Source organism: Canis lupus, chromosome 2, assembly GCF_048164855.1.
Source record: "Canis lupus baileyi chromosome 2, mCanLup2.hap1, whole genome shotgun sequence".
Classification (NCBI taxonomy): domain Eukaryota; kingdom Metazoa; phylum Chordata; class Mammalia; order Carnivora; family Canidae; genus Canis; species Canis lupus.
Window position 1 is genome coordinate 67,961,550 of NC_132839.1, and position 25,352 is coordinate 67,986,901.

Consider the following 25,352-nt stretch of genomic DNA (forward strand, 5'->3'; position numbering starts at 1 on the left):
TATATTATACAGCTGAAACTAATATAACACTGTATGTTAATTATACTTCAATAAAAAAGAAATAAAAAATTAAATATAGAACTATATTATTATCCAGCAATTCCACTCCTGGGTATCTATCCAAAGGAATCAAAACCACTATTTCAACAAAATATTTGCACCCTCATGTTTTATGACAGCATTATTTTGAAGATCCAAGACATGGAAATAGCCCAAGTGTCCACTTATGGCCAAATGGATGGAGAAAACATGGAATGTAAATACAATAGAATATAATTTAGTCACAAAAAAAGAACAAAATCCTGCCATTTATGATAACATTGATGAACCTTGAAGGCAGTATGCTAAGTGAAATAAGTTAGACAAGAATGACAAATACTATATAATCTCATTTATATGTTATCTAAACACTGAACTCATAGAGACTATATTGGTAGTTGTTAGAGGCAGAGTATGAGAGAAGGGAGAAAATAGTTATAAAATAAATAAGTGCAGAGGGATGTAATGTACAGCATGTAACATACAGTTTCTTCTCACTCCATCCTTATACTATAGATTTGAAAAATTGCTCAGAAAGTAGATCTTAAAAAGTTCTTATCACAAGAAAAAAATTGTAACTATTGTGGTTATGGATGGTAACTAGATTACTGTGGTGATCATTTTGTGATCTATACGATATCCAATCATTACATTGTACCTGAAACTCATATAATGTTACACGTCAAGTGTATCTTTAAAAAAATGTTCAGCCATCAAACATGTAAAATTAACAATGCATCCCTCTGGTGGGACATGCATCACACATGTATGACAAAATCTTGCTAAGGTTTGTTGGATTCTAGTCTTTTTTATATATATATATAGCAGAAATTTAATGGTATAGACACCTGACTGGCTCAGTCAGTAGAGCATTCGACTCTTGATCTCAGGATCATGAGTTCAAGACCCATGTTGGGTATAGAGATAACTTAAAATAAGTAAAAAAGATTTTTTTTTTAATTTAAGTGTCCATTTCTAGGAGCACCTGGCTGGTAGAGCAGCAACTTTTGATCTCAGGGTTCTGAATTTGAGCCCCACATTGAGCATAGAGCTCATGAAAAATAAATAAATAATTTTTAAAAAAGACATTTAGTGGTACTAGGGGTTTTGAAGGAACTCCACCTACCCAGTGTAAAGCACAGAACCACTCTGATGAAATTAAGAGTAGTGTGGCCAGGAAACCCAGCCCTTCAGTATCCACATTGCTGCCACGTCATGTCAAGTCCTCGGCAGCCCCTTGTAGATCACAGAAAGTACAACGAGCAGCATTTGGGACACCGTTCTAGCTCTAGCCTCCTGTTGGACAGAGGAAAAAACTGGGCACAGGGGAAAGAGCAGATGAGCAAAGCTTGCATGCAAAGTTATTGTAGGAAAGATCTTGAGCCCAGGGCCTCTGACTTATATCTGGAGAATTCTGTATGACCCTGTGCCCTCCAAAAGCTTCCATCCTGGGCCAAGGAGATGGCACATGGTCTCCCCTCCTGCTCTTTCTCCCTTCACACCTTCTGGAACAACTTTGAAAGGAGCGAAGAGGCAATCTGGGCCAGGAAGGAAGGCAGCACAGTGGATTTGGACAACCATGGCCAGGATGCTATTGTTCTGAAAGCTCTTTGCATCAAGGATGTAAAACTAATGCATGGGATCTTCAAAGGAATAGATACAACTCAAATGCACACAGACCATTTGGATCCCCTATTCTCCCTTGACAGACATTTCAACTGGCTGAAGCATATAGAAACATACCCACAAACAAGCCCAAATCCTACTCTAGAAGCATCAGAGAATAATTTCAAACAGCTTCCATACCTCTATCTCTTTCCTTTACACCTCCCTGTTTCTTCTCACCCCATCCCTCTCCAGCCATACCCCTCCAGCATCCCTTCTCAGGATCTTTCTCTCTCAGGGCATCCAGTATCTTTTCATGGGGAGAGCACCCCACCCCAGCCTCTGCTGATGTCCCCATCCATCATGCTACTCCACACAACACAGGCAGTGCCACCCACCCTGCCGGCGATGGAGTCTTTCTCTTTTGAAAGCTGGAGGTGGGATCATAAATAATGAAACTTGAACAATCTTTCTCTGTCCACTAAATTTTTTTTAAGATTTTATTTATTTATTCATGAGAGACACAGAGAGAGAGAGAGAAGCAGAGACATAAGCAGGAGAAGCAGGCTTCCTGCAAGGAGCCTGATGTGGGACTTGATCCCAACCCCAGGATTATGCCCACAGCCAAAGGCAGATGCTCAAGCAGTGAGCCACTCAGGCATCCCTGCCCACCAAATTTTAGATCAATATAAGGCATCATTTTCCAGAGCAAGAAGGAGAGCAAGCAAATAACACAGGGCCCATAACCTGCCTTTCAATGAAGAGCCTCATCGCTCCAGCTACTGTGGTTTTTTTCACTGGTGATCCTGTGAGAGTTTGTGATCATGGGGTTGCATCGGTTGGGGACTGTGAGAGGATACAAGATGGGGTACTCGCTGTCCAAAGAAGCAGTTCTGATTAGATGCTGATAAGCACAACTAATTAGTAACAGAGATAACAGTAAGACATTACATCTTATTTGTTATTCTCAACTGCCCTGCAAGGTTGCCATTCATATCAAACCCATTTACACAGACTAGACCAGCTTACCCAGAACACACTGGATCCTAAAATTTGTAGAAACTAAGGAAACTATAATCTCTGGTGTTTTGTGTGGTAAAAACTTCAAATTACCTTTGGGGCAAGTTGTCCTTTTTTTTTTTTAAATAAATTTATTTTTTATTGTTGTTCAATTTGCCAACATATAGAATAACACCCAGTGCTCATCCCATCAAGTGCCCCCCTCAGTGCCCATCACCCAAGTCACACACACACCTGCCCACTTCCCTTTCTACCACCCCTAGTTCGTTTCCCAGAGTTAGGAGTCTCTCATGTTCTGTCTCTCTTTCTGATATTTCCCACTCATTTTTTCTTCTTTCCCCTTTATTCCCTTTCACTATTTTTTATATTCCCCAAATGAATGAGACCATATAATGTTTGTCCTTCTCCGACTGACTTATTTCACTCAGCATAATACCCTCCAGTTCCATCCACGTCGAAGCAAATGGTGAGAAAATGCTCCGCAAGTTGTCCTTCGTCTTGGAAATAACCGTTTCAGTAATCCCTCTGAGTTACATATATGCAAAGTAAGTGCATTTCTACCCAGTGATTCTGGGAAGGCAAGAGGCTGTTTTATTTTATTTTTTTTAAGATTTTATTTATTTATTCATGAGAGACACAGAGAAAGAGAGAGGCAGAGACACAGGCAGAGAGAGAAGCAGGCTCCATGCAGGGAGCCCAACGTGGGACTCGATCCTGGGTCTCCAGGATCACACCCTGGGCTGAAGGCGGCGCTAAACCGCTGAGCCACCCGGGCTACCCGGCAAGAGGCTGTTTTAGTGGAGAGGGAGCTTGAGATAAGCTTATGTTTAGAAAAGAGAGGCTGATAAGTAAGGTGATAACGGAGCCTCTCTCACATATTTTTTGTGTAATTTTTGTTAATTGTTTTTACATTTTTTTAAATATATGTGAATCTACTCAATGGGCCCAGAAACCTTCTGGGAGAAGCGGGGTTTGGTATTTACCTACTAGTTACATGTATTAGAACACATCTGATGGACAAGGATTGACCCATCTGAAGCTAGAGAATGAGAAGAGAAAAAAAGGATCTCCAAGAGGAAATTCATCAGGAAAGAGCAGTATGGACTGAGCACCCCTAGCATAGCTTGTTGGAGCAGAGTGCTGGTTCTGAGTCATGAGTGGATGATGCTATAACTCATGACACTGCTCTCTGGGAACTGGGCCGTGCCTTAGGAAATATGGTTGTTCTTGTGTGGAGTGGAAGATCTGACATCTGAGGGGCCATAACACTGGCAACCCAGGCCAGTCAGAGAGGAGTATCCCAAGCCAAAGGTAAGCCAAGAGAAGGAGGGACTGTTCCGAGGGACCACTGCAAGGGCTAGCATTTCTGCTGACCACAGGGATGGCCCAGCTTCAGCATGGTGACAACACTGCACTGAGGCTAATCTAAGCAGGTGGAGGAGTACAGACGCAAAGTGACTGATAGCAAAGGAGACCATGTTGTGTTTATGTGTGCTGTTGAGGTCCAGGGACTTCCAGGTTGTGAGTATATGGACCAGCTGAGGCGTAGAGAGTCTTCCTAAGACGATCTCAGCAATGCTTAACCCTCACTACTCACAGAATTATCCAGGGAGCTTCTAAAACAAACTGATGTTGGGGTTGAAACCCAGTCCAATTGAATCAGTCTGTTGGAGTGGAGCCAAGGAATCGATAATTTTTGAAAAGCTCCCTAGGTAAATCTAATGTGTGGCCAGGTTGTGAAGCATTGGACTAACTCTAGATAGATGAATAGATGGGCGCAGGGGTGGGGGTGGGGGGCTCCCATTTTAAGGATTAGGAAGCTAGGGGCTAGAAATTCAGATGAGTAGCCCCAGTCACAGCAGAATCAAATGTCACGTCTAGGTCTGTCTGATTGCTGACCCCACATTGCTCTTACTCTATCATGTTGACTTCCTGACTCTGGAAAATGAAATAAAAAAGGAACCAAGACAGACAAAATAAAACAGAAACACCCTCCAACCCTTCAGCGTCCTACCTGTTAAAAACATCCTTGCCAAAAAAAAAAAAAAAAAAAAAAAAAAACATCCTTGCCGTGAGTAAAAGGAGGATTTTGCACCCTGACACAAAATACTCCTGCGTATCAATGCGAAGGCATCCTGGCCAAATCAACACATTTCAAGATAGGTTTCTTAATCCCCATTTCTTGGAAACGGAGCTGGAAATGCTGTCAAGCTTGAAGTACTTGAGGTATCACTGGAGGCAGGCACAGAAGCAAGGGAAAAACTATGTGGTTGGTGTGGCTTGGAATACAAGGGAATCACACCTGCGGCGGGGCTCCCAGCTGCATGGGGCAGAGACAGACAGAGACTGCCACCCTGTGGGAGAAATCGTGCAAGCCAGCCTGGTTCTGGGCCTTCAGACATCACCAGGGATGCAGGGCCTCTGGCAACTAGTGCTTTGCCAGCACTTCCAGGGCAGGATCCCTCTGACTGTCTGTGAATACATGGTGAATTTAAATTAGAGCTTCATTTAGAATTTCATCAGAGCTATCATTTATTGAAAACTGACAATGCACCAAGTTCTAAGCAAAGCCTTTCATGGACACCCTTCACTACCCACCCCTGTCAACCACATACATACACACACAAACCATGGGAATTACAGTATTCTAGTATTCTCTATAGTGATGAGGCGACAGTCCTAGAGATGTGAGTAATTGACCAGCTCAAGTCACAGAGCAAGTCGTGATGAGCTAGGATTCAATGCTGAGGCGGGAAGGGAGGTAGGGGAATGAGAGAGACCCTCATTTGCTATTAGGAATAAGGGGTCCATTTGACCGCAGAACTCTTGGCAGAGTGTGTGATGGGGAAAAATGCAAGCAGGAAAAAGAATGCCAGCCAAAAACCTGTCCTGGAAACTGTGCCACTGTCTTTCCACGTCCCCTCCTTGGTCTGTAACTGGGCAGGAAAAACATGTGAACCTGAGGGGCGCTGGAGTAATGTACTGATAAGTATTTAAAAACTAGCTCTGTTGGGGGGGACCCCTCATTTGTGGCATTTTCCAATTTCTGTGGTATAAGTACTCCCACTGTGGCCAATTTCAGGCTACCAACTTGGCATCAACTACTTCACAAATTTCCTGAAAATGTAACACAGACTGGTTTGAACTGGCTCCACTACACCTATGGAATCAATTCCATTCTAAGAAAGTAATATTTGGTAGTTAGAAGTAGGGACTTCCCCCATCCCCCAGTCCCAAATATTCCAAATTGTTTGGGCCTCCCTCAGTGATCTCATTCAGATTTCTTCTCACAAGGGCTAATGTGTAATTTCCTTCATTTTGGCAGATCCACACAATCTGGTTGTGAGGTTGGCATCACACACAGAAAGCTAATGAATGAAAGCTCTGGGTTCTATGGACTGAAAACTCAAGTTAGTGACATCCTAGACCAGAAGAATAGGTTTCATGAAGCCAACTGGGAAAAACGTCCACGTCAAGATTGGGTTCAATTAATGAAAGAACAAATTAGAACCTTTAAAAATGCAAAAGCCAAGTGAGAATGGAGATGAACCACACATGTGTATATACATGTATTCTATATATACATGGACTCTTTCTCCTCTTTCTCCTGTTTCTCTCTTTCTGTGTCCATAAACGCATAATGTGTTTTATATATATACATAGGTGGGGAAGAGAGGAGAGGAGGTCACAGTGAATTACAGCATATTAGTCTTTGAAAATTAATATAGGGCAGCCTGGGTGGCTCAGCAGTTTAGTGCTGCTTTTGGCCCAGGGTGTGATCCTGGAGTCCCAGGATCGAGTCCCATGTCAGACTTCCTACATGGAGCCTGATTTTCCCTCTGCCTGTGTCTCTGCCTGTGTGTGTATGTGTGTGTGTGTGTGTGTGTGTGTGTGTGTGTGTGTGTGTCTCATGAATAAATAAAATTAAAAAAAAAGAAAATTAATATAAATTTAAACAGATAATAATGGGAATTCCATAAAAGAAAAAGGAGAACAGTAGCGGTGCCTGGGTGGTTCAGTCGGTTGAGCAGTTGACTCTTGATTTTGCCTGAGGTAATGGTCTTGGGGTCCTGAAACCAAGCCCTGCGTGGGGCTCCACCCTCAGCAAGGAGTCTGCTTAAGATTCTTTCCGGCTTCCTCACCCTCTGCCCCTCCCCCACTCATTCTCTCTCTCTCTCTCTCTCTCTCTCTCTCTCTATCGCTCCCTCTCTCTCTCTCTCTGAAATAAATAAAACTTTAAAAAAAAAAAAGAAGGAAAATGGAGTATGGTAACTAGGGATCATGAATGAGTGTAAACATTTATCCACATTTATTTCAAGTTATTGGCAAAGGATAAGACTTCAAAAAAACTAGTTCAAAGATTTTCTTTGTGGAGAAAAACAAACGTGATTTAATGAACACTACTCAAATGGAGGTTTAAAAGATGAATGTGTGGTTTATAGATTATTAGGATAGCATCAGGCTTAAAAAAGCATTGTATCTTTGAATATTCAGTTAAAAGTTATTGGGTGCATCTAAAGAACAAGAGTTATCAGAATGGAGTCAATCTAACTTACCAGAAGACTAAATTGCATTAAAGTCCATCAGAAAAAAATACCAGTGCTTTATCAGGTAGGCTAGATCCTTCCCAAAGGAGCTGAAAATCACATCTGCCCATAAAGTTCTGCCCCGGATCAGATTTGGAGTGATTTCCTTTCATGGTAACCATCACATTGGGTTGATGTGAGGATTAAAAGAAGTGCTAACAGCAGTTAACATATACTGAATGTTTATCCTGTGCCAGGACCACTGGTGAGCATCCATTATGAAATCACATCATTCACCAGCTTAAAATTCTCTAGAGCTTTCTCCTTGCCTTTAAGACAAAATATATTTCCTAATCTTTTTTTTTCTTTTTTTTTTAACATTTTTATTTATTTATGATAGTCACAGAGAGAGAGAGGCAGAGACATAGGCAGAGGGAGAAGCAGGCTCCATGCACCAAGAGCCCGACATGGGATTCGATCCTGGGTCTCCAGGATCACGCCCTGGGCCAAAGGCAGGCGCCAAACTGCTGCGCCACCCAGGGATCCCCATTTCCTAATCTTGATGTCAGAGCCCTACATGATCTGATTCAATCTGCTACCCCCTTACCCCTTGCCCAATCCTCCAGCTGCAATGACCTTATTTCTGGTCCTCAAATACAATAAAGCTGATTCCTGCCTCAGGACTTTCACACTAGCTGTTCTCTCTGCCAGGACTGCATCTCTTCATTTTCTCATGGCTGGATTCCCAAGGCCTTCAGATCTGAGAAAGACCCTCCCTAACCTGCAAGCTGCTATCCCCTCACCCTCTATCATATGGATCTACTTAATCTTCTGTAGGGCACTTATCTCTGTCTGGTATGTTATTCATACATTTATTTGTTGACCAGCTAATTCTACCAGATAGAAGCACTGTTATCACAAAGGTTTGTCTATCTGGCTTACCTGCTTTCTCTCCGACATCTAGAACATTTCCTGACATGTAGTAGGAGCCCAAAACACACTTGTGGAATGAATGATCTCAATCATATCTTCTCCCAATCCCTATGGTTGATCTATTATTTTCTGTATTTAACAAATATGAAAACAGGGCTCAGAGAGGTGGAGCAATTTGCCCACAGTCACATCTAGGAAACAGCAAAACTAAAATGAAAACCCAGTTGTTCCTCCAAAGCCCTCAAACTCTACCCCTTTATAGTCGTGCCTGTAAAAATAAACTTCTTCACTCACATAATCTGTTTTATATATTATACTGTTAGGAAATGGGAATAAATTTCCTTTTGCTTTAGACTTAAGTTAGTTCCTCTGCATTCATTAGTCAAAGGGCTATCCACTATTTTATGTAAATCAAAATTAAGAAAAATACTCACTTCAGGATGAGTATGTCAATATTTGTATGACTATGTTTTCTCCATGTCTGACCTTGAAAATTAAGCTAGCTTACTTACTTATGCCTTCCACACCCCCTGCATATCCAGTGTCCATCATCTCTTTCACAACCAAGTTCAAGGCTGCCTTCCTATGGAGTGCTTCACGGATCAACTTGGCTCACCCCAGCCTCTTCCACATATAAACCATTCATCTTCTTCCATTTTCCCCTCATTTTTACATGATCCTATGATACTTATTTTATTTCAAATATGTATTATAATTTAAATTAAAGCTTAAAAACTGTGTATTGTATGTGCCTGCAAAGCATGTTTTGTCTTTACCATGAGCACTTTGGCCCCCTGAGAATGGGGCTCATGGCCACTGGGCTTCCCAGCTTAGGCAAATCTACATGGGACCAACAAGATAGCAGAGAACATCCATTCAGCTGTCTATTAAGAGAAAATGTGAATATATAAATAAAAATGCACTTTTTTCTCTCTTCCTTTCTTGTTGAAATGTCTGGATTTGAGGAACAACACAAATGCTTTCTTTATTGCAAAACTCACTGTTTAGCCATTACTGTAACTTGTTCAACATATTTATCACATCAAAGTATAGATTTCCAATAACCTAAAATAATAGAAATTCAAGTTTACACGTTTAATCAAAAAGAATCCCGATAACTACTCAGGCTTTTCTTTTTTTTTTTTTTTTTTTTTTTAAGAAAGGGCAGCGGGGTGGTGCAGAGGAAGAGGGAGAGAAACCTCAAGAAGACTCCATGCCCAGCACAGAGCCCAATGAGGGGCACATTCTCATGTCCCTGAGATCAAGCCCTGAGCCTCAATTAGGAGTTGGATGACACTCAATTGACTAAGCCACCAAGGCACCCCGGCTCCAGCTACTCAAGATTTAATATTTATTTATTTTTAGGATTTTATTTATTTACTCATGAGAGACACAGAGAGAGAGGCAGAGACATAGGCAGAGGGAGAAGCAGGCTCCCTGTGGGGAGCCCGATGTGCAACTCGATCCTAGGACCCTTGAGCCAAAGGCAGACGCCCAACCACTGAGCCACCCAGATGCCCCGACTTTTATTATTTTTTAAATGGTTACCTGAATCTCACCTGTTAATGTGATCTCACTCACCTTTCTCACAGAAAGAGTGTACAAAACATTCAAACAAATTCCTGGCTTAAATCCAGAGGAGCACAATCTTTGGTTTATTATTCATTGCCAAAATACATTACTGATGGATATTTTATCCAATTTTCTTTCAAGAAGCTAGCATTTGTCTTGTCTTTTTCCACCTAACAATAATATCTCTTGAGGCATGTGGTTCAACTCCATGGAAATCGTTCTCGAGTCAAATCTTTGTAGCAAGAGAGTTCCTTGCACTTAAAGAGTTGCTGCCACCCAATCCATGGCCTCCCTGAGTAACCGAGGTACTTAGGAAAAGAACAGTTCATCGGGCTTGAAGAATATAATATTCATATTGACCCTGTGACACGTCAGCATCAATTAGGAGCAAGTGTCAGGCCAAGGCAGTTTACAAAGGGGTGAACACTAATGAATGTTGGTGTTCATTAGGTTCCTGTGCATCTGCCACCACTTTTCACCAACGCTTCTCATTTTAGTTCCATCCCATAACCATAGCAAGGCACATTCCATGTTAAACAACAGGACTTTCAGGACACCTGGGTGGCTCAGTGGTTGAGCATCTGCCTTCAGCTCAGTTGTGATCCCGGGGCCCAGGATTGAGTCTCACATTGGGCTTCATATGGGGGGCCTGCTTCTCCCTTTGCCTGTGTCTCTGCTTCTCTGTGTGTGTGTCTCTCATGAATAAATAAATAAAATCTTAAAACAAACAAACAAACAAAACAGGACTTTCATCAGTTAGGATTTTTTAAATTTAAATTCAATTAGCCAACATATAGTACATCATTAGTTTCAGATGTATTATTATTATTATGGATTATTGTTCAATAATTCATCAGTTGTGTATAGCTCCCAGAGTTAGGATTTTTTTTTTTTTTTTTTTTAGAATTTGTTTCACATAATCAAATAGTGATAGGACAAGTAACTGGGCTATGGGAATATGTGAAATGGAGGAAGAGCCTTCGCTGTCCATCTTTTGTCTGTGCTTCACTCTGTGGATTGGCAGATTTTTTTTTTTCCTCCCAGACTGGCTCTGTTCATGTGGCAGAGGATCTGGTGGTTTACTACTACACCAGAGATAGAGATACCAATTACCGTCAAAAGTCCCAAGGACGGTTCTAATTGGTTCAGCTCAGATCAAGGGCTTAACCTTAGATTGTTAGCTGTTGTCCATAAACCTCTATATTTTCCTCATTGTCTACAAAGAACATGAGTCACCAGTGTATTGGTGCCATTTGAATTTAAAGCCAATAAAATTGGCCAATAAAATTGGATGTGACCTGAGATAGACCAGCTGGCCACCCAGACTGAGCCCCACAACAATGGCTCAGTTGGTTCACCACAGTGTGGATCCAGCCTTGAGTCTTGCAAGGTCAGAAGGTGAATAGCAGGACACAAAGAATGGATCTGAATCCAGATAGTTTAACATTAACCAAGCTCGTATAGTTTTATGCATAAAAATCATTCACGGGACAGGAATTAAAATAAAAACTTAAAAGTATTCATAGGGAGAAACCACCGAGTAGAAAGCTTCCTCTGTGTGCTGAACACCAGCTTTCCTTCCTAGAGTAAAATCCAAATGTGAAGGGACACCTGGGTGGCTCAAAGGTTGAACTTCTGCCTTTGGTTCAGGGCGTGATCCCGGGGGTCTGGGATGGAGTCCTACATTGGGCTCCTTGCACGGAGCCTGCTTCTCCCTCTACCTATGTCTCTGCCTCTCTCTCGGTGTCTCTCATGAGTAAATAAATAAAATATTAAAAAAAAAAAATCCAAATGTGAAGCCAAATATGCTATCTAATGTTCACAGAGTCCTAAGAGGAACAACTATGATCATCTAATTGACCTTTATGGCTGACTCCTAATAGCTAAAGGGGTTCAGAACAAGTATCTCCAAAATATGCCACTTTGGTATGAAGATTATTTTAAACTAAAAGTAATCAAAACCCAGCATGGGGTGCTTGGGTGGCTCAGTAGGTAAAACATCTGCCTTCATTTCAGGTTATGGTCCTCATGTCCTGTATCCCTAGATTGAGCCCACTCAGTAGGGAGCCTGCTTCTCCCTCTCCCTCGGCCCCTCCCCCTGCTTGTGCATTCTCTCTTTCTCCCTGTCAAATAAATAAATAAAATTCTCTATAAAAAATACAGCAGATTCAGGAAAAGCTCTTTAACTTCACCTCAGCGAAGTTTACCCAGGAATGGGAGCCTGTAACAAGAAGAGGACTGTTATCAGAAGACACTTTTTTTAAAAAGTTCAGCCTTTTATTACACATGTTACAAAAGAGGTTCAGTCAGAAAGAGCAAAGCCCGTGTCATCATCAGACTCCTCAGACTCTTCTTCCTTTCCTTCCAGTTTCTTCTCCTCAGCTGGGGTGGCAGTGGTGGAGGGGACAGGAGCTCCCGCTGGAGCAGCACCAGCTGCTTGGGAGGCCCACCAGCTCCTACACTGCTGAGGCTGCTGAGGTTCCCGGATGTTGACATTGGCCAGGGCCATTGCAAACAAGCCTGGCCAGAAAACTTCAACATTTACACTGGGCTGCTTTACTGGGGCCACTGATCTTTACTGGGGCCAATGATCCTCATTGTCTTGCAGATTAAGGGATGAGTGGATGAGTGGATGCAGTCGTGCTGAGGGATGGGAGGCCAAATAGGTGACTGCTTGGTAGAGCTGCCAGGCACTATGCTAGTCACTCGTGAAGGAGGGCCTCACCCCAACATGGCCTTAGCTTCTTCTGAAGGACTGAGCATCTTAGTGGCAGCTGAAGAAGGGGGCTAGAAGATCCCTTCTTACCTACGAAGCTTATCTGCTGAGACTGGCAAGCTTTGGCCTCCAAATGTCTCTCACCTTCCTGTGAATAGCCTTCCTTCCCTTGGTATCCCCAGACCCTTGCGCCTTTTGTTAGCTAGCATGTTATATAAGCCTCTGTTACCTGGCTGCTCTTCAGATTCTCCTGTACGTACAGAATTACATTTCTTTTTCTCCTGTTAAATCAATCTCATGTCCATTTAGTTGTTTTGACGTAGGAAAAGATGTTAGGGTTCAAAGCCAAAGGCCAAGAAAGAATTCTGAGACATCTTTGGTGCAAAAGGTGATTTTATTCAAGAAGGGGGACAGGACCAGAATGTTGCAGCTCTTTCTGCATCAGGGTCTTTTTTTTTTTTTTTTTAAGATTTTATTTATTTATTCATGAGAGACACAAAGAGAGGCAGAGACACAGGCAGAGGGAGAAGCAGGCCCCATGCAGGGAGCCTGACATGGGACTTGATCCCCGGGTCTCCAGAATCACATCCTGGGCCAAAGGCAGTGCTAAACTGCTGAGCCACCAGGCTGCCCTGCATCCGGGTCTTGAGGATTGGTCTATTATATACTTTCAAGTTAGGACAGGGCTAGGGGTTAGCAGAAGTCTCTAAGGAATTTGGAAGCAAGGTTTCCAGGACCTTGAGGGGGCCTAGCTGTTATCAGGAAAAGGTCATTTATTACTGTCTAATAAAAGGGGTCTAATGAGACCCTTCAGATGTATAGCAGTGGGCCATAGCCTTGGGGAATGACTGCCAATACGTATCTTGGGGGGGTAGAGATAAAGGAAATTTCTTTTTTTTTTTTATTTTATTTATTTTTTTATAAATTTATTTTTTATTGGTGTTCAATTTGCCAACATATAGAATAACACCCAGTGCTCATCCCATCAAGTGCCCCCCTCAGTGCCCATCATCTAGTCACCCCCACCCCCTCCCACCTCCCCTTCCACCACCCCTAGTTCATTTCCCAGAGTTAGGAGTCTCTCATGTTCTGTCTCCCTCCCTGATATTTCCCACTCATTTTTTCTCCTTTCCCCTTTATTCCTTTTCACTATTTTTTATATTCCCCAAATAAATGAGACCATATAATGTTTGTCCTTCTCCGACTGACTTATTTCACTCAGCATAATACCCTCCAGTTCCATCCACATCGAAGCAAATGGTGGGTATTTCTAAAGGAATTTTTATATGTTAAAGTAGACTTACAGAATCCTGGGGATCAGGCTAAGATTGCCTTTTGCCCTTAGCAAAGTAGTAACATTGAGGCACTTGAGTCCCTAGAGGAAGGTCATTCTGCCTGTTTCAAGGACTTTTCAGTGGCTGTGAGTAGTAAGGAAATTTAATAATGTTCCTTCTGCCTTTGTTTCCTACATCAGTTTGACCAGCCAAATAACCTAGCAGGGAACAAGGGAAAATTCTTCTGGCCCTACATAGCAAACATTTCCTCTCCCTAGAGATAGTGTCAATTCTAGACACTTTGATCCCGCCTTTTCATGGATGCCTGTCAGCCATCTCCCCTCTGGAAATATTCCCTACTCAGAGGTAGAATATTCCCATTATTTATGTATGTAATTTCTTGCTTATAATCACTATTTTCTCCTCCTCAGAATTTCTACCTAGATTCTACCTTGACCTGGATTGGATTTAGGCATTCAGATAATATCACATAAATTCTATGGGTCTTCCTTTTACTTCTATCTTTCCTAATTTCCTTCTTGAGGTGTGATTTAGTTTTCAGGGTGGCATCTACCATCTAGAATATTCAAGAAACATATACACACACTAAAGCTATTTTTTTAATAATAAATTTATTTTTTATTGGTGTTCAATTTACCAACATACAGAATAACACCCAGTGCTACTAAAGCTATTTTTAAAATAAAGACAATCTTCATGAAGACCCTTAAAAATGCAGGGCTCCTTTCCATCTTTATAAGCACATCTGTTATAAAGTCACTCCAATTGTCAAAATAGCCAGTAACTCAATAACATTAATAGACACTGGCTACTCAAGTTTATAATCTTACTTTTGAGGGGCGCCTAGGTGGCTCAGTCAGTTAAACACCTGTCTTCAACTCAGGTCATGATTTAAGGATCTGGGATCGAGCCCCAAATCAGGGCTCCCTGTTCGAAACCTGCTTCTCCTTCTACCTGCCACTCTGCCTACTTGTTCTCTGTCAAATCAATCAATCATCAATCAATCTTACTTTTGTTCATCTGATTGCTATAATTACATGTTTAAGTCTTTTAAAAACAAATATGGAAAAAAAGTGACGTTACCTGCATTAAAGGAATATCCTTAAGATTTTATTTGAGACAGTGAGAGAGAGAGAGAGCAAGCGTGCACGCACACATGAGCAGGGGTGATATGGGAGAGCTAGGTTCTTGTCTCACAGTTGAAGAATGAATCTCACAGACTATGGACAGTGAGTAAAAGGATAGAAGTTTATTAAATAAAGATACGGAGAAAGCCCTCAGAAGCGAGAGGGGTCCCGACAAGGTTGCCACTGGGGCTTGTAGGGTTGGTCTTTTATTGAGAGCCTATTCAGGGAACTAAATCCTTTTAACACACCTGTTGATATCGCCATTGAATAAGGACTAGTGATAACATCTTTAATGGCTTACTTCCTTTTTAGAGTCTGATGATTTTTTGTTGGTTATACACCGCTGTTATAACAAGACACCTCCACCTACACCTTAGGGCAGGGTGGTCTGGCTTGTTCCCTTATCTCTGGTTTCCGTACCTCAGCATTTTGGGGATTTTTGTGAGCCTGTTTCAGTGGTCCCCTACCTAGTCCTGCCTAGCCCTGTTTGTCCCTAACTCAGGAGGAGGAGCAGAGGGGAGAGGGAGAAGCATACTCCCCGCTGAGCAAGGAGCCCACTGTAGTGCTCCATATAAGGAATCTAGGAGCATGACCCAGGCTAAAGGCAGATGCTTAATCGACTGAGCTACCCAGGCACCCCAAAGGAATATCTTCTTATGAAAAAAAAAAAAAAAAAAAGTGTTCAAACTAGAAAGCATGGAAAAAATATGACGAAAAGGCAATCACTTAAAGGAAAGATAAATGGCTATCAGGGTTCCCCAAACATAGATGAGAAAATTCATATTTTAGACTTCTATCTTGCTATACCCATTACCTCCCTCCCCCAAGGCCAAGAGCAATTTCTTTACAAAGTACCAAATCTGCATGTATCTTAACGGACAGTTTAATGTTAATTGATGGGCTACATCACAGAGTATTTCTAAAAGAAATGAAATAAATATCCCATAATAAACATTCCCTATACACATAGTATGTACCCAGTGCCATACTAAAGACCTGGTTTTCTACCTTGATTATAATCTCATTTGTGGCACACTCTGAACCTCTTCCTTTATAGCCTGATCTTTCCTTAACTTACAGAGCTTTTCGTTTCTCTCTTGCCAAATTCCACCCATTCTTTTTTTTTTTAAGGCTTTATATTTATTTATTTACTTACTTACTTATTTTAGAGAGAACTCAAGGAGGAGAGGCAGGAGAGAATCTCAGATGTGGGGCTCGGCCTCACCACCTTGAGATCATGACCTGCGCTGAAATCCAGAGACAGATACTTAACTGACTGGGCCACAGAGGCACCCCACAAAGTCTACCCATTTGTAATGATTCACTTTATCTGGGCTGCATATTACAAACCACTGTCATTTATGTGACTTGGCTACCCTGTGAATTAGGCATTATCTCCTCTGTTCAGGGAATCAACTTGTTATCTAGTGAATGGCAGTTCATGAATACAACTGGAAAGTCTCACAACCACACCTTTGCTGCCTTTCTGCCCAACTGTTGGCAAACCTTTTCTATAAAGGGCCATATGGTAATTTGTCTCACCTTTGCCAACCATACAACTTGCAGCCAAAGCAGCCAGACAATGGACACAAAGCAAACGCAATGGGCATGGCTATGTTCCATGAATATTTAAAGACAGGTAAACCAGATTAGGCCTGTGGGGTGTGGCTTGTCTAATCTGTTATTTCTCAGATGGTGACCCAACATTTGTTGAAAACACAAAGTATCAGGCCCTGTCCCAGACCTACCAAATCAGACCCTGGGCAAGCAGCCGGCACTGTGTGTTGACCAGCCCTCCAGGAGATTTCTGACACGTGCTAAAGTTTGAGAACCACAGCTAATCTTCCAGATTACCCACACTAGGACTCTCCCATTGCATAAAGTATGAATAACTATGGTGACTGATATCCCACTTCATAGGAAAGCATCCCTTCCCTGCCCCCCTCCTGATTTCTCTCCACCTCTGGAGTTCTTGCCCCAATATACCAGGGGCTTATTATGTAGTCCAATCCTGGTTCTTTGCTGCCACTCCTACAATCTTGCTGTCCCAGTCTCCATCATCCATTTTCCTATCAGCTAGGTCTCAGCTGCCTTCTTGAATTCTGCAGCTCTTCCAGGTAACATGCGCTCATACAGCCACCATTTCCAAAGCACCTCTACTCTTAAGCTTCCAGACTGGCAAGGAATGAGGTTTCCAGTGTCTGCCAAATGTTGCTGTGGAACCACTCCTCTCCCCCTCTAACCTACCATCCCCCTGTGCCACCCTACCTTTGTCCTGACCTCAGAGCAAGTTGCAATTCTTTCAAGTTCTTTCAAGAGAAAAAGCAATCAATCCCCCCTTCTCACATTCACATTTTATAATGCTCTGACTAACCACTATCTCTACCTGTACTGGTGACTTTATACTGCAACAGAAATAGAGGGAAACCTGAGAGCATGGAGTATGCTGTGGAAAGGCAAATAATACTTCTCTCCCACACAACCTCACAAAACCTTAATAGGTGCTTGAACCCCACCTAAAAATATGTTCTATTGTCATTGAAAACATGAACTTTCAAGGTTTCACCTGGGCTTTGCAGTTGATGGAGGGCCATTTAGGAAATTATATTGGTCAGTCTTTTGATTATGAAAGGCAAGGCCTCAGGCCTGGTTTTGGGTGGGGAAGACCTGGGGAGGTGAGGGAAAGGAAATGATCCTGCCCAATCAGTAGATGCGGGTTAGGAGATAGTCCTATTACAAAACCAATGGTTGACCTTCACTGGATCAACCACAGAGACTGGGTTTAGAGGATGGGGTAGGGGTGAGGCAGGCTGGTCTATAGAAGAGAGGACATCACAGGGGCCAGATACTTGGCAGGAGTATGGTGTCCAAGGGTACAAATGACTATCAGTAAGTTATAACTGACAACAATTTATATTATTATAACAAATAATATAAATTTAGCAACATATTGTATCATTCCCTTCATTCCCAAAGTATTAATGAAGTTTGTTAACCATCACCTTAGCATCAGACTTTAGAAACAAAATGAGAGGTCAATCACCTTCAGAGAGATAAGTATTTGGTTCTTGTCAGAATGTTCTGAATTCAGGCACAGACGATGGGATTGGGGAACAATGGCAATTTTTTTTTCAAGACCTCACACTATTGCCAAAATTACTGTTTCTAAAGAAAGTCACAGGAGAGATCAAAGAAGTCATGGGTAAGAAATGATGACTGCTTAAAATAATTTTTTAAATTTAAATATATGCCATTTCCCCTTCAGTTATTCAAAATACTCCTCTCTAGGACTTGTCTTGAAGAGTAAAGAACAGTATCTTTGAACAGTACAGATCAGTGCCCCTCATTCTGTTCAATGTAACCAGCTTATTTTATAAGGCTGCCAAACTGTTCAAGTTATACTGTATCTACTATATATGTACCCAGTGTAACTTGAACCCATGGATACAAATATTGTTATTTCTTTTAAATTCAATGTGCAGTAAGACAGTTAACACACATTTTATAATATCACTTGTGAATCATCTATTTAAATTACGATCACTTCTCATCTTACTACATTTTTTTTTTAAGATTTTATTTAATTATTCATGAGAGACACAAAGAGAGAGGCAGAGACACAGGCAGAGGGAGAAGCAGGCTCCATGCAGGGAGCCCGACATGGAACTCGATCCCAGGTCTCCAGGATCACGCCCTGGACTGAAGGCGGCGCTAAACCGCTGAGCCACTGGGGCTGCCCTCATCTTACTACATTTTAGAAAATATTTAGGATTTTCTATATGTTGTTTACAAAACAAAAATTTTTTAAGATTTTGTTTATTTGAGAGAGATCATCGAACACAGGAGCATGAGTAGGGGGGAGGGGCATGGGGAGAGGGAGAAGCAGACACCCTGCAGAGCAGGGAGCCTGAACTGGATCCCAGGACCCTGAGATCATGACCTGAGCTGAAGGCAGACCACTAAGCCACCCAGGACCCTAAAACAAAAAACTTACCAGCCACTGGACCAGTTTATTTTTTAGCAGCAAATGTCTTATTGTTTCAACGTATTTTTTAAAAGTTTGATCACTCTTCCTAATTAAATTTATGGAGTTTTGCTGAATTTTTATGGATGATTCTTAGTTATTCCCCAAAAGCTAAATAAATGATACATGCACCCATATATACTAAATAAATGCCATGTCTTTCTACACGCTTAGCAAATGAATAACGATTATTCAGCAACATATTGTATTGCATTGTTGATAATTAAGGGAAACATCAAATTTGCATCTTATTTTCAGTACTAATTTTGAAAATGGATAAAACAATTGTGTCTTACACTATTTTAATCTTCATTGCTTTTAGTAATAATCTTTTAAGATTCATTCCATCACTTTTTCTCTCTGCAGTCTTCATTAGAATCCTCAAAAGGCATGACACTTTATTTGAATTGAAACAATTAAGCCAGGCAGCCCTGGTGGCGCGGCGGTTTGGCGCTGCCTGCAGCCTGGGGTGTGATCTTGGAGACCTGGGATCGAGTCCCGCATCAGGCTCCCTGCATGGAGCCTGCTTCTCCCTGTGTCTCTGCCTCTCTCTGTGTGTCTATGAATAAATAAATAAAATCTTAAAAAAAAAAAAAAAAAAGAAGATGAAACAATGAAGCCAAACTGTTTCTCATGGAAAGTAAATCCAATTTGGCTAGTTTGACATGAAAACAGGCTCTGTTAATTAGGGTATATGACAAACATTTTCCATGCTTGACAAAGTTTCAACCTGAATGAGCTGTATCATTATCTGCAAAGTTTTGACAAAAACAAAACTGAATAATCGGTTAAGGAAACAAAATTTTAAAAAGCAATGTATCTAAAACCATTTATGACAATGTACAATGTCTAGATTTTCTCCAAACTTTTTAAAGATTTTTTTATTCATTTATTCATGAGAGACACGGTGGGGAGAGAGAGAGAGAGAGAGGCAGAGACACAGGCAGAGGGAGAAGCAGGCTCCATGCAGGACTCAATCCTGGACCCCAGGATCATGCCCTGGGCTGAAGGCGGCAGTAAACCGCTGAGCCACCGGGGCTGCCCTATTTTATTTATTTAAAGATTTTATTTATTTATTCATGAGAGCCACACAGAGAGAGGCAGAGACACAGGCAGAGGGAGAAGCAGGCTCCATGTAGGGAGCTCGACGTGGGATTCGATCCCGTGTCTCCAGGATCATGCATGCCCTGGGCTGAAAGCAGGTGCTAAAACGCTGAGCCACCCAGGCATCCCAATTTTCTCCAAACTTTTGAGTATATCAGGTTTAAAAAGGTACATCTCATTGAAGAAAGAAAAAAAAATCTAATTTATAGTCATTTGATACTTTAATAAAGTCTATTTGTTATGTGTCCCAGAAACTGAAAAAGTCTGTTTATATGAATGCAGCTTCTCAGGGCATACAACTAGAGGAGGAGGGGGGGGGGGAGGAGGAGGAGGAGGAGGAGGAGGAGGTGCTCAGCCTTTCTTTTTCCACCAATAGGACATATTCATCCACAGACATATAAATTTGTAAAAGCAACAACATCCGATTCGCCAAGATGCATTTTCCAATAAACTTTACATTTGACTAAAGAATTACGAAAATATTACACTACTTATTTTACTTGCACATTGTAAGAACAGTAATTCAAAAAACAAAACAAAACACAACAAAAACAAAAAAAAAACAAAACCTCAGTCCAGAATCAGGGGATTGTCTTGCTGTCCCTACTATAAACTTTGGCATTTTTACTAAAGGTCTCAGGGCACCACCTGGGTGGCTCAGTGGTGACCGGCTGCCTTTGGCTCAGGGCGTGATCCCGGGTCCATGGAGCCTGCTTCTCTCTCTCTCCCTGTGTCTCTTATGAATAAATAAAAATCTTAAAAAATAATAATAATAAGGGTCTCGGGGCTTTAGCTTCCTGATTTGCAAATTGCGGACAGTACCAAGACTAGGTCATTCTTGTTCTGCAGCCTGAGCGCCCTGCCTGGGCCCGAGTGCGAGGCGAATCCGCGTCACCTGTTACCATCAGAGTGATGGGGGCGGGGGGGACCCTCAGAACTAAAAGCCGCAGGCACACTCGGGAGAGCAAGCGCCAACGCCCACGGGAACGCGGGGTGGGGGGGGGGACACGGACGGGAGGCCCCTGCAACCACCTGCTCGGAGCCACCTGCTAGCGGCTACCTGCTAGGGGCTACCTGCCTGGGGCTACCTGCTCGGAGTTACCTGCTGGGAGCTACCTGCCCGTAGCCATCGGCTCGGGCCACCTGCTCGGAGCTACCTGCTCGGAGTTACCTGCTCGGAGCCACCTGCCCGTAGCCACCTGCTCGGGGCCACCTGCTCGGAGTTACCTGCTGGGAGCTACCTGCCCGTAGCCATCGGCTCGGGCCACCTGCTCGGAGCTACCTGCTCGGAGTTACCTGCTCGGAGCCACCTGCCCGTAGCCACCTGCTCGGGGCCACCTGCTCGGAGTTACCTGCTGGGAGCTACCTGCCCGTAGCCACCTGCTCGGGCCACCTGCTCGGAGCTACCTGCTCGGAGCTACCTGCTCGGAGCTACCTGCTCGGAGCTACCTGCCCGTAGCCACCTGCCCGTAGCCACCTGCCCGGGGCCACCTGCTCGGAGCCACCTGCTCGGAGCTACCTGCTCGGAGTTACCTGCTCGGAAGCAAGCGGGGCCTGTGACGCGGGAAACGGACAGGCCAGCTCGGACAGGCAGCTGCGCCCGCGGTTGGCATTATAAACGAGTGTGGACCTCGGCTGCTCCGTGAAGCGGGAGCAAGAGCCTCAGGCCTACTTGCCACCGCGCGTGGCGCCGGGCCAGTCCCCGCGGGCGCCCAGCCGGCACCCGGCCCGAGGAGTCGCGTGGCTCCACGCCCGACCACCCCGGACTCCTGGACCGCGCCTTTGGGCCCCGGCCCCCTGCGGTGCGCTCCGTTGCGCCGCCTGTGCCGCCGCCGCCTGTGCCGCCGCCGCAGCCGGGCCTCGCGAGGGCGCCCGCGGGCGGCCGGAACTGGCCCCTCGCGGCCCCCGTCGCCGCACCTTCCTTGGTGGTGTCGCCGCCTTTTCCTCTCTTCCCCTGGTTCCCTTTCACTTCCGGGGTTGCTCGGGATCCGCTGGTTCCGTCACAACATCCCGTTGGCTTCCCTCAGGCGGCGGGACCGGTGCAGTCGCCGCCTCCCCGGAGCGCCCGCCCGCCCGGGCCCGCGCCTTCCCCGGCCCAGGCCTCCATGGCCACCAACCCGCAGCCGCAGCCGCCCCCTCCGGCGCCGCCGCCGCCGCCGCCGCAGCCGCAGCCGCCGCCGCCGCCGCCGGGCCCCGGGACTGGCCCGGGCGCGGGCGCGGGCGCGGGCGCGGCGGGGGGCGCGGGGGCCGGCGCCGGGGACCCGCAGCTCGTGGCCATGATCGTGAACCACCTCAAGAGCCAGGGGCTCTTCGACCAGTTCCGCCGGGACTGCCTGGCCGACGTGGACACCAAGGTGCGGCGCGCGCGGGGGCTGCGGGGGCCGCGGGGGCCGCGGGGGCTGCGGGCGCGCGGCGGGGGGCCCGGGGCCGGCTCCTCGGGCCCCGCCGGCATCCGCGCTCGGTTCCTGCGCGAGCGGCCGCCGGCCCCCGGGCGCCGGGTGCGGTGCGAGGCTCGCCGCGCTCATTCATTCGCCGCCGTCCGGCCGTTTAACCGCCGGGGCCCGCGTCCGCTGGGTGCGGCGCCGCCTCCGCGCCTGGGGCGTAGCGCACGGCAGGGAGACGCGCCTGCAAACACTAACGGGCTCCGGCTCCGGCTCCGGTGATGCCTTTTCGCGGCTTACTTTGCATCCAAGTGACTCCGGGTCCTCCCGAGGATTCCCGGGCGGTAAGAGCCCCGTCTGCGTCCTTTGCAGAAACCGTTGAGTGACAGCGTATCCACCTGTTTGCAGTGCGCGTTGCCGGACACCGGGGGGCCGGGGGGGGGGGGCGCTGGGGTCAGGTGGCCTGGGAGGGCCGGGACCCCTGTTCCCGCCGAAGACGGCCCGGGTGAGCTGGGTCAGGTCCGGTCGCTGCTCCGAGGTGACGGGGGGGACGGGGGGCTGGGGTGCGGCCCGCCGAGCCCTCCGGTGGGGAGAGGATGGAGGACAGGTGGCCGCAGAGATGGAAGTGGAAGGATGCGGCCCGGGAGTGCGTGGTGCACGGCGGCGGGGAAGGGGAGAGTCCGCCGGGCGCTTCCTCGCGTGGGAAGAGGGGCTCCGAGGGGAAGGACTTTGTGCCAAATGTCAGAGTGAAAGCGGAGGTAGCAGGAATGGGGTACCCTTAGCCGGTCCCGCAGAGAAGGAGCAGAGGACCCCAGGAGGGAGCGGCCGGATGGGGAAAGGAGTCTGGAGTTCGGGAAGCCGCTTGAGGCAGGAGGCTTCAGTTGGAAGCAAAATTGGAGGTTTGGGCTTATATCTGGTTGGATCCTTCGGATTGGGGTTTTGATAGGATGAAGATTTTCTCAGACTTTGAAAAGTCTGAAAGACATTCAGACTTTCTTTTTTTTTTTTTTTTAAGATTTTATTTATTTCTTAATGAGAGACACACAGAGAGAGGCAGAGACACAGGCAGGGGGAGAAGCAGGCTCCGTGCAGGGAGCCCGACGCGGGACTCGATCCAGTGTCTCCAGGATCACGCCCTGGGCTGCAGGCGGCGCTAAACCGCTGAGCCACGGGCTGCCCCACATTCAGCCTTTCTTTTTTCTTTTCTTTTTTTCTTTTTTTAAAGATTTTATTTATTTATTCATGAGAATACACAGAGAGGAGAGAGAGAGGCAGAGACACAGGCAGAGGGAGAAGCAGGCTCCATGCGGGGAGCCCGCCGCGGGACTCGATCCCGGGTCTCCAGGAGCACGCCCTGGGCTGCAGGCAGAGGATCAACCCCTGAGCCACCCGGGCGTCCCACATTCAGCCTCTCTGAGGAAACCCCATGTCTTTGAGAAAAGAGCATTTGCAGATTCCACAGATTCTTCCTCGGGAGATGCAAAGTTCACCAGGATTGAATGAGAACTGCACGCAATTCTGCTGTCTCCTCTGGGGAAAACCGTCTGGGCAGTCTGGGGATACCCCCGGTCCACCTGGTAGACCTGGTAGAAGGGCACCTGTTTACAGTGTTGGGGTTTTAACACCACAGAGAATTCAGTATGCTTGGGGATGTTTTTCTATGTAGGAAGTATATAGTTTACCCTCTTTGTTTTAGGGAATATGCACAGCCATCTTTTTGAAAATAATGCCAATTGTCCCCCCCCCCCCCGCCTTTTTTTTCCTTAATGGGAGATCAGACAAGTCCAGGTAGATGTTACCCAAAGCTGGTTATTTGTATCGAGCAAGCAGAGATCTCATTTTGCTGTTCTCAGAAACTTAGAGACCTGTCTGTATTTTGTCTTTGTGTACCCACATTGGAAACTTAAATATGCTGATGGAGGCACTACAATATCTAAGGCTCAACTTTTTCTTCATCTTGTTGCCACTAAATGTTATTGTTGCCTGTTGGTAATGTCCCTGCCACATCCTCTCAAAGTGGAGTCTTAAAACCTTTATTGGTGGGAAGGAAGGAAGCACAGTTGCCTTTACAATCTCCTAAGAAAAACGGACATGTACACATTAAAATACAGTCTTTAAAATTCAGAAATGGTTTACTATAATCAATTACACATGGCTCAACCTAGTATATAGTTTCAAGGAGTTCAGTGGCCGCAGAATAAGGTCCCTTGTTTTAATGTTTGAAACTAGAGAAGAGTAGAACTGAAATGATAGCCCTTCCCTGGCAGAAGAGGAAGCCTGGGTATGGTGGAAATTCTTTCCTCACCTCTCATGTCTCTTTCTTCACTCCTGATGCCTCCCCTCTTTTTCCCTTTGTCTTTCTACCTCTGTGCCTGATGTTTCTGGTTGATTATCTTGCTGCTTTCTCCCATGATTGTCTTCCTCTTCTGTAGCTTTACAATCATGTAGATTTTAATTTAAAGTATTTGTTCTTATTTTGTAGCATCTTATACTCCCTTTCCTTATTTAAATAAAAAAAAAAAGACAAGTTTGAAAGTCTCAGAAAACATACAGAAGCCAAGTTTTTTTTTTTTTTTTTTTTTCCATATGAGCTCAACATCCTCTTAATGTGATGAATGGGCCAGAATAGACATAAGATTCCCTCATGCAAAGGAGCATCACTTTAATGGAACTGTTGAGTCTCAGCTGTAAGAACACCTTATAATTGAGACAACTTGTGGTATGGTGCTTTTGATAATTGACACCCTGAAGACTGACCTGCTTTATGTCAAACTCTGACCTGCAGTATATACTGTATAGGGTCGTAGCAGTAACTAGAGTGTCAGTCACATGCATATTTAAAAATCAAGACATTTAATACCTATCAGGTGCTTTCCAAGAGCAAAACTGTCATCCAGTCCTGTGTGTTTAAAGCAAGATGAGAAATAACCAAAGTCTGCTGCCACTCCACAAGACTGTAAAACCCTCCAAACTATCCTGGGGTCATTGATGGTCCTTAACCAACCAAGAG

General features: G+C 44.8%; 1 protein-coding gene and 1 long non-coding RNA gene across 6 annotated transcripts in view; one reads left to right on the top strand and one right to left on the bottom strand.

Annotated features, from left to right (window-relative positions):
- Positions 1–21,779, bottom strand: part of LOC140621092 (uncharacterized) — a 419,551-nt gene extending 397,772 nt beyond the window's left edge. For all 4 annotated transcript variants that reach the window (XR_012020815.1, XR_012020814.1, XR_012020822.1 and 1 more), the window contains exon 1: positions 21,495–21,779. This is a non-coding gene — a long non-coding RNA (uncharacterized lncRNA). The remainder of the gene's footprint in view (positions 1–21,494) is intronic.
- Positions 21,780–22,051: 272 nt separating this feature from the next.
- The window catches only part of BOD1L1 (biorientation of chromosomes in cell division 1 like 1), a 54,780-nt gene continuing 51,479 nt past the window's right edge, over positions 22,052–25,352 (top strand). Inside the window, exon 1 of one of the 2 annotated variants that reach the window (XM_072805977.1) lies at positions 22,052–22,315. In XM_072805977.1, coding sequence (XP_072662078.1) covers positions 22,067–22,315 — 249 coding nt within the window. In that variant the 5' untranslated portion in view covers positions 22,052–22,066. Of the gene's footprint in view, positions 22,316–22,553; positions 22,687–25,352 lie in introns of those variants that run through there. The other variant, XM_072805987.1, reaches the window with a different exon arrangement.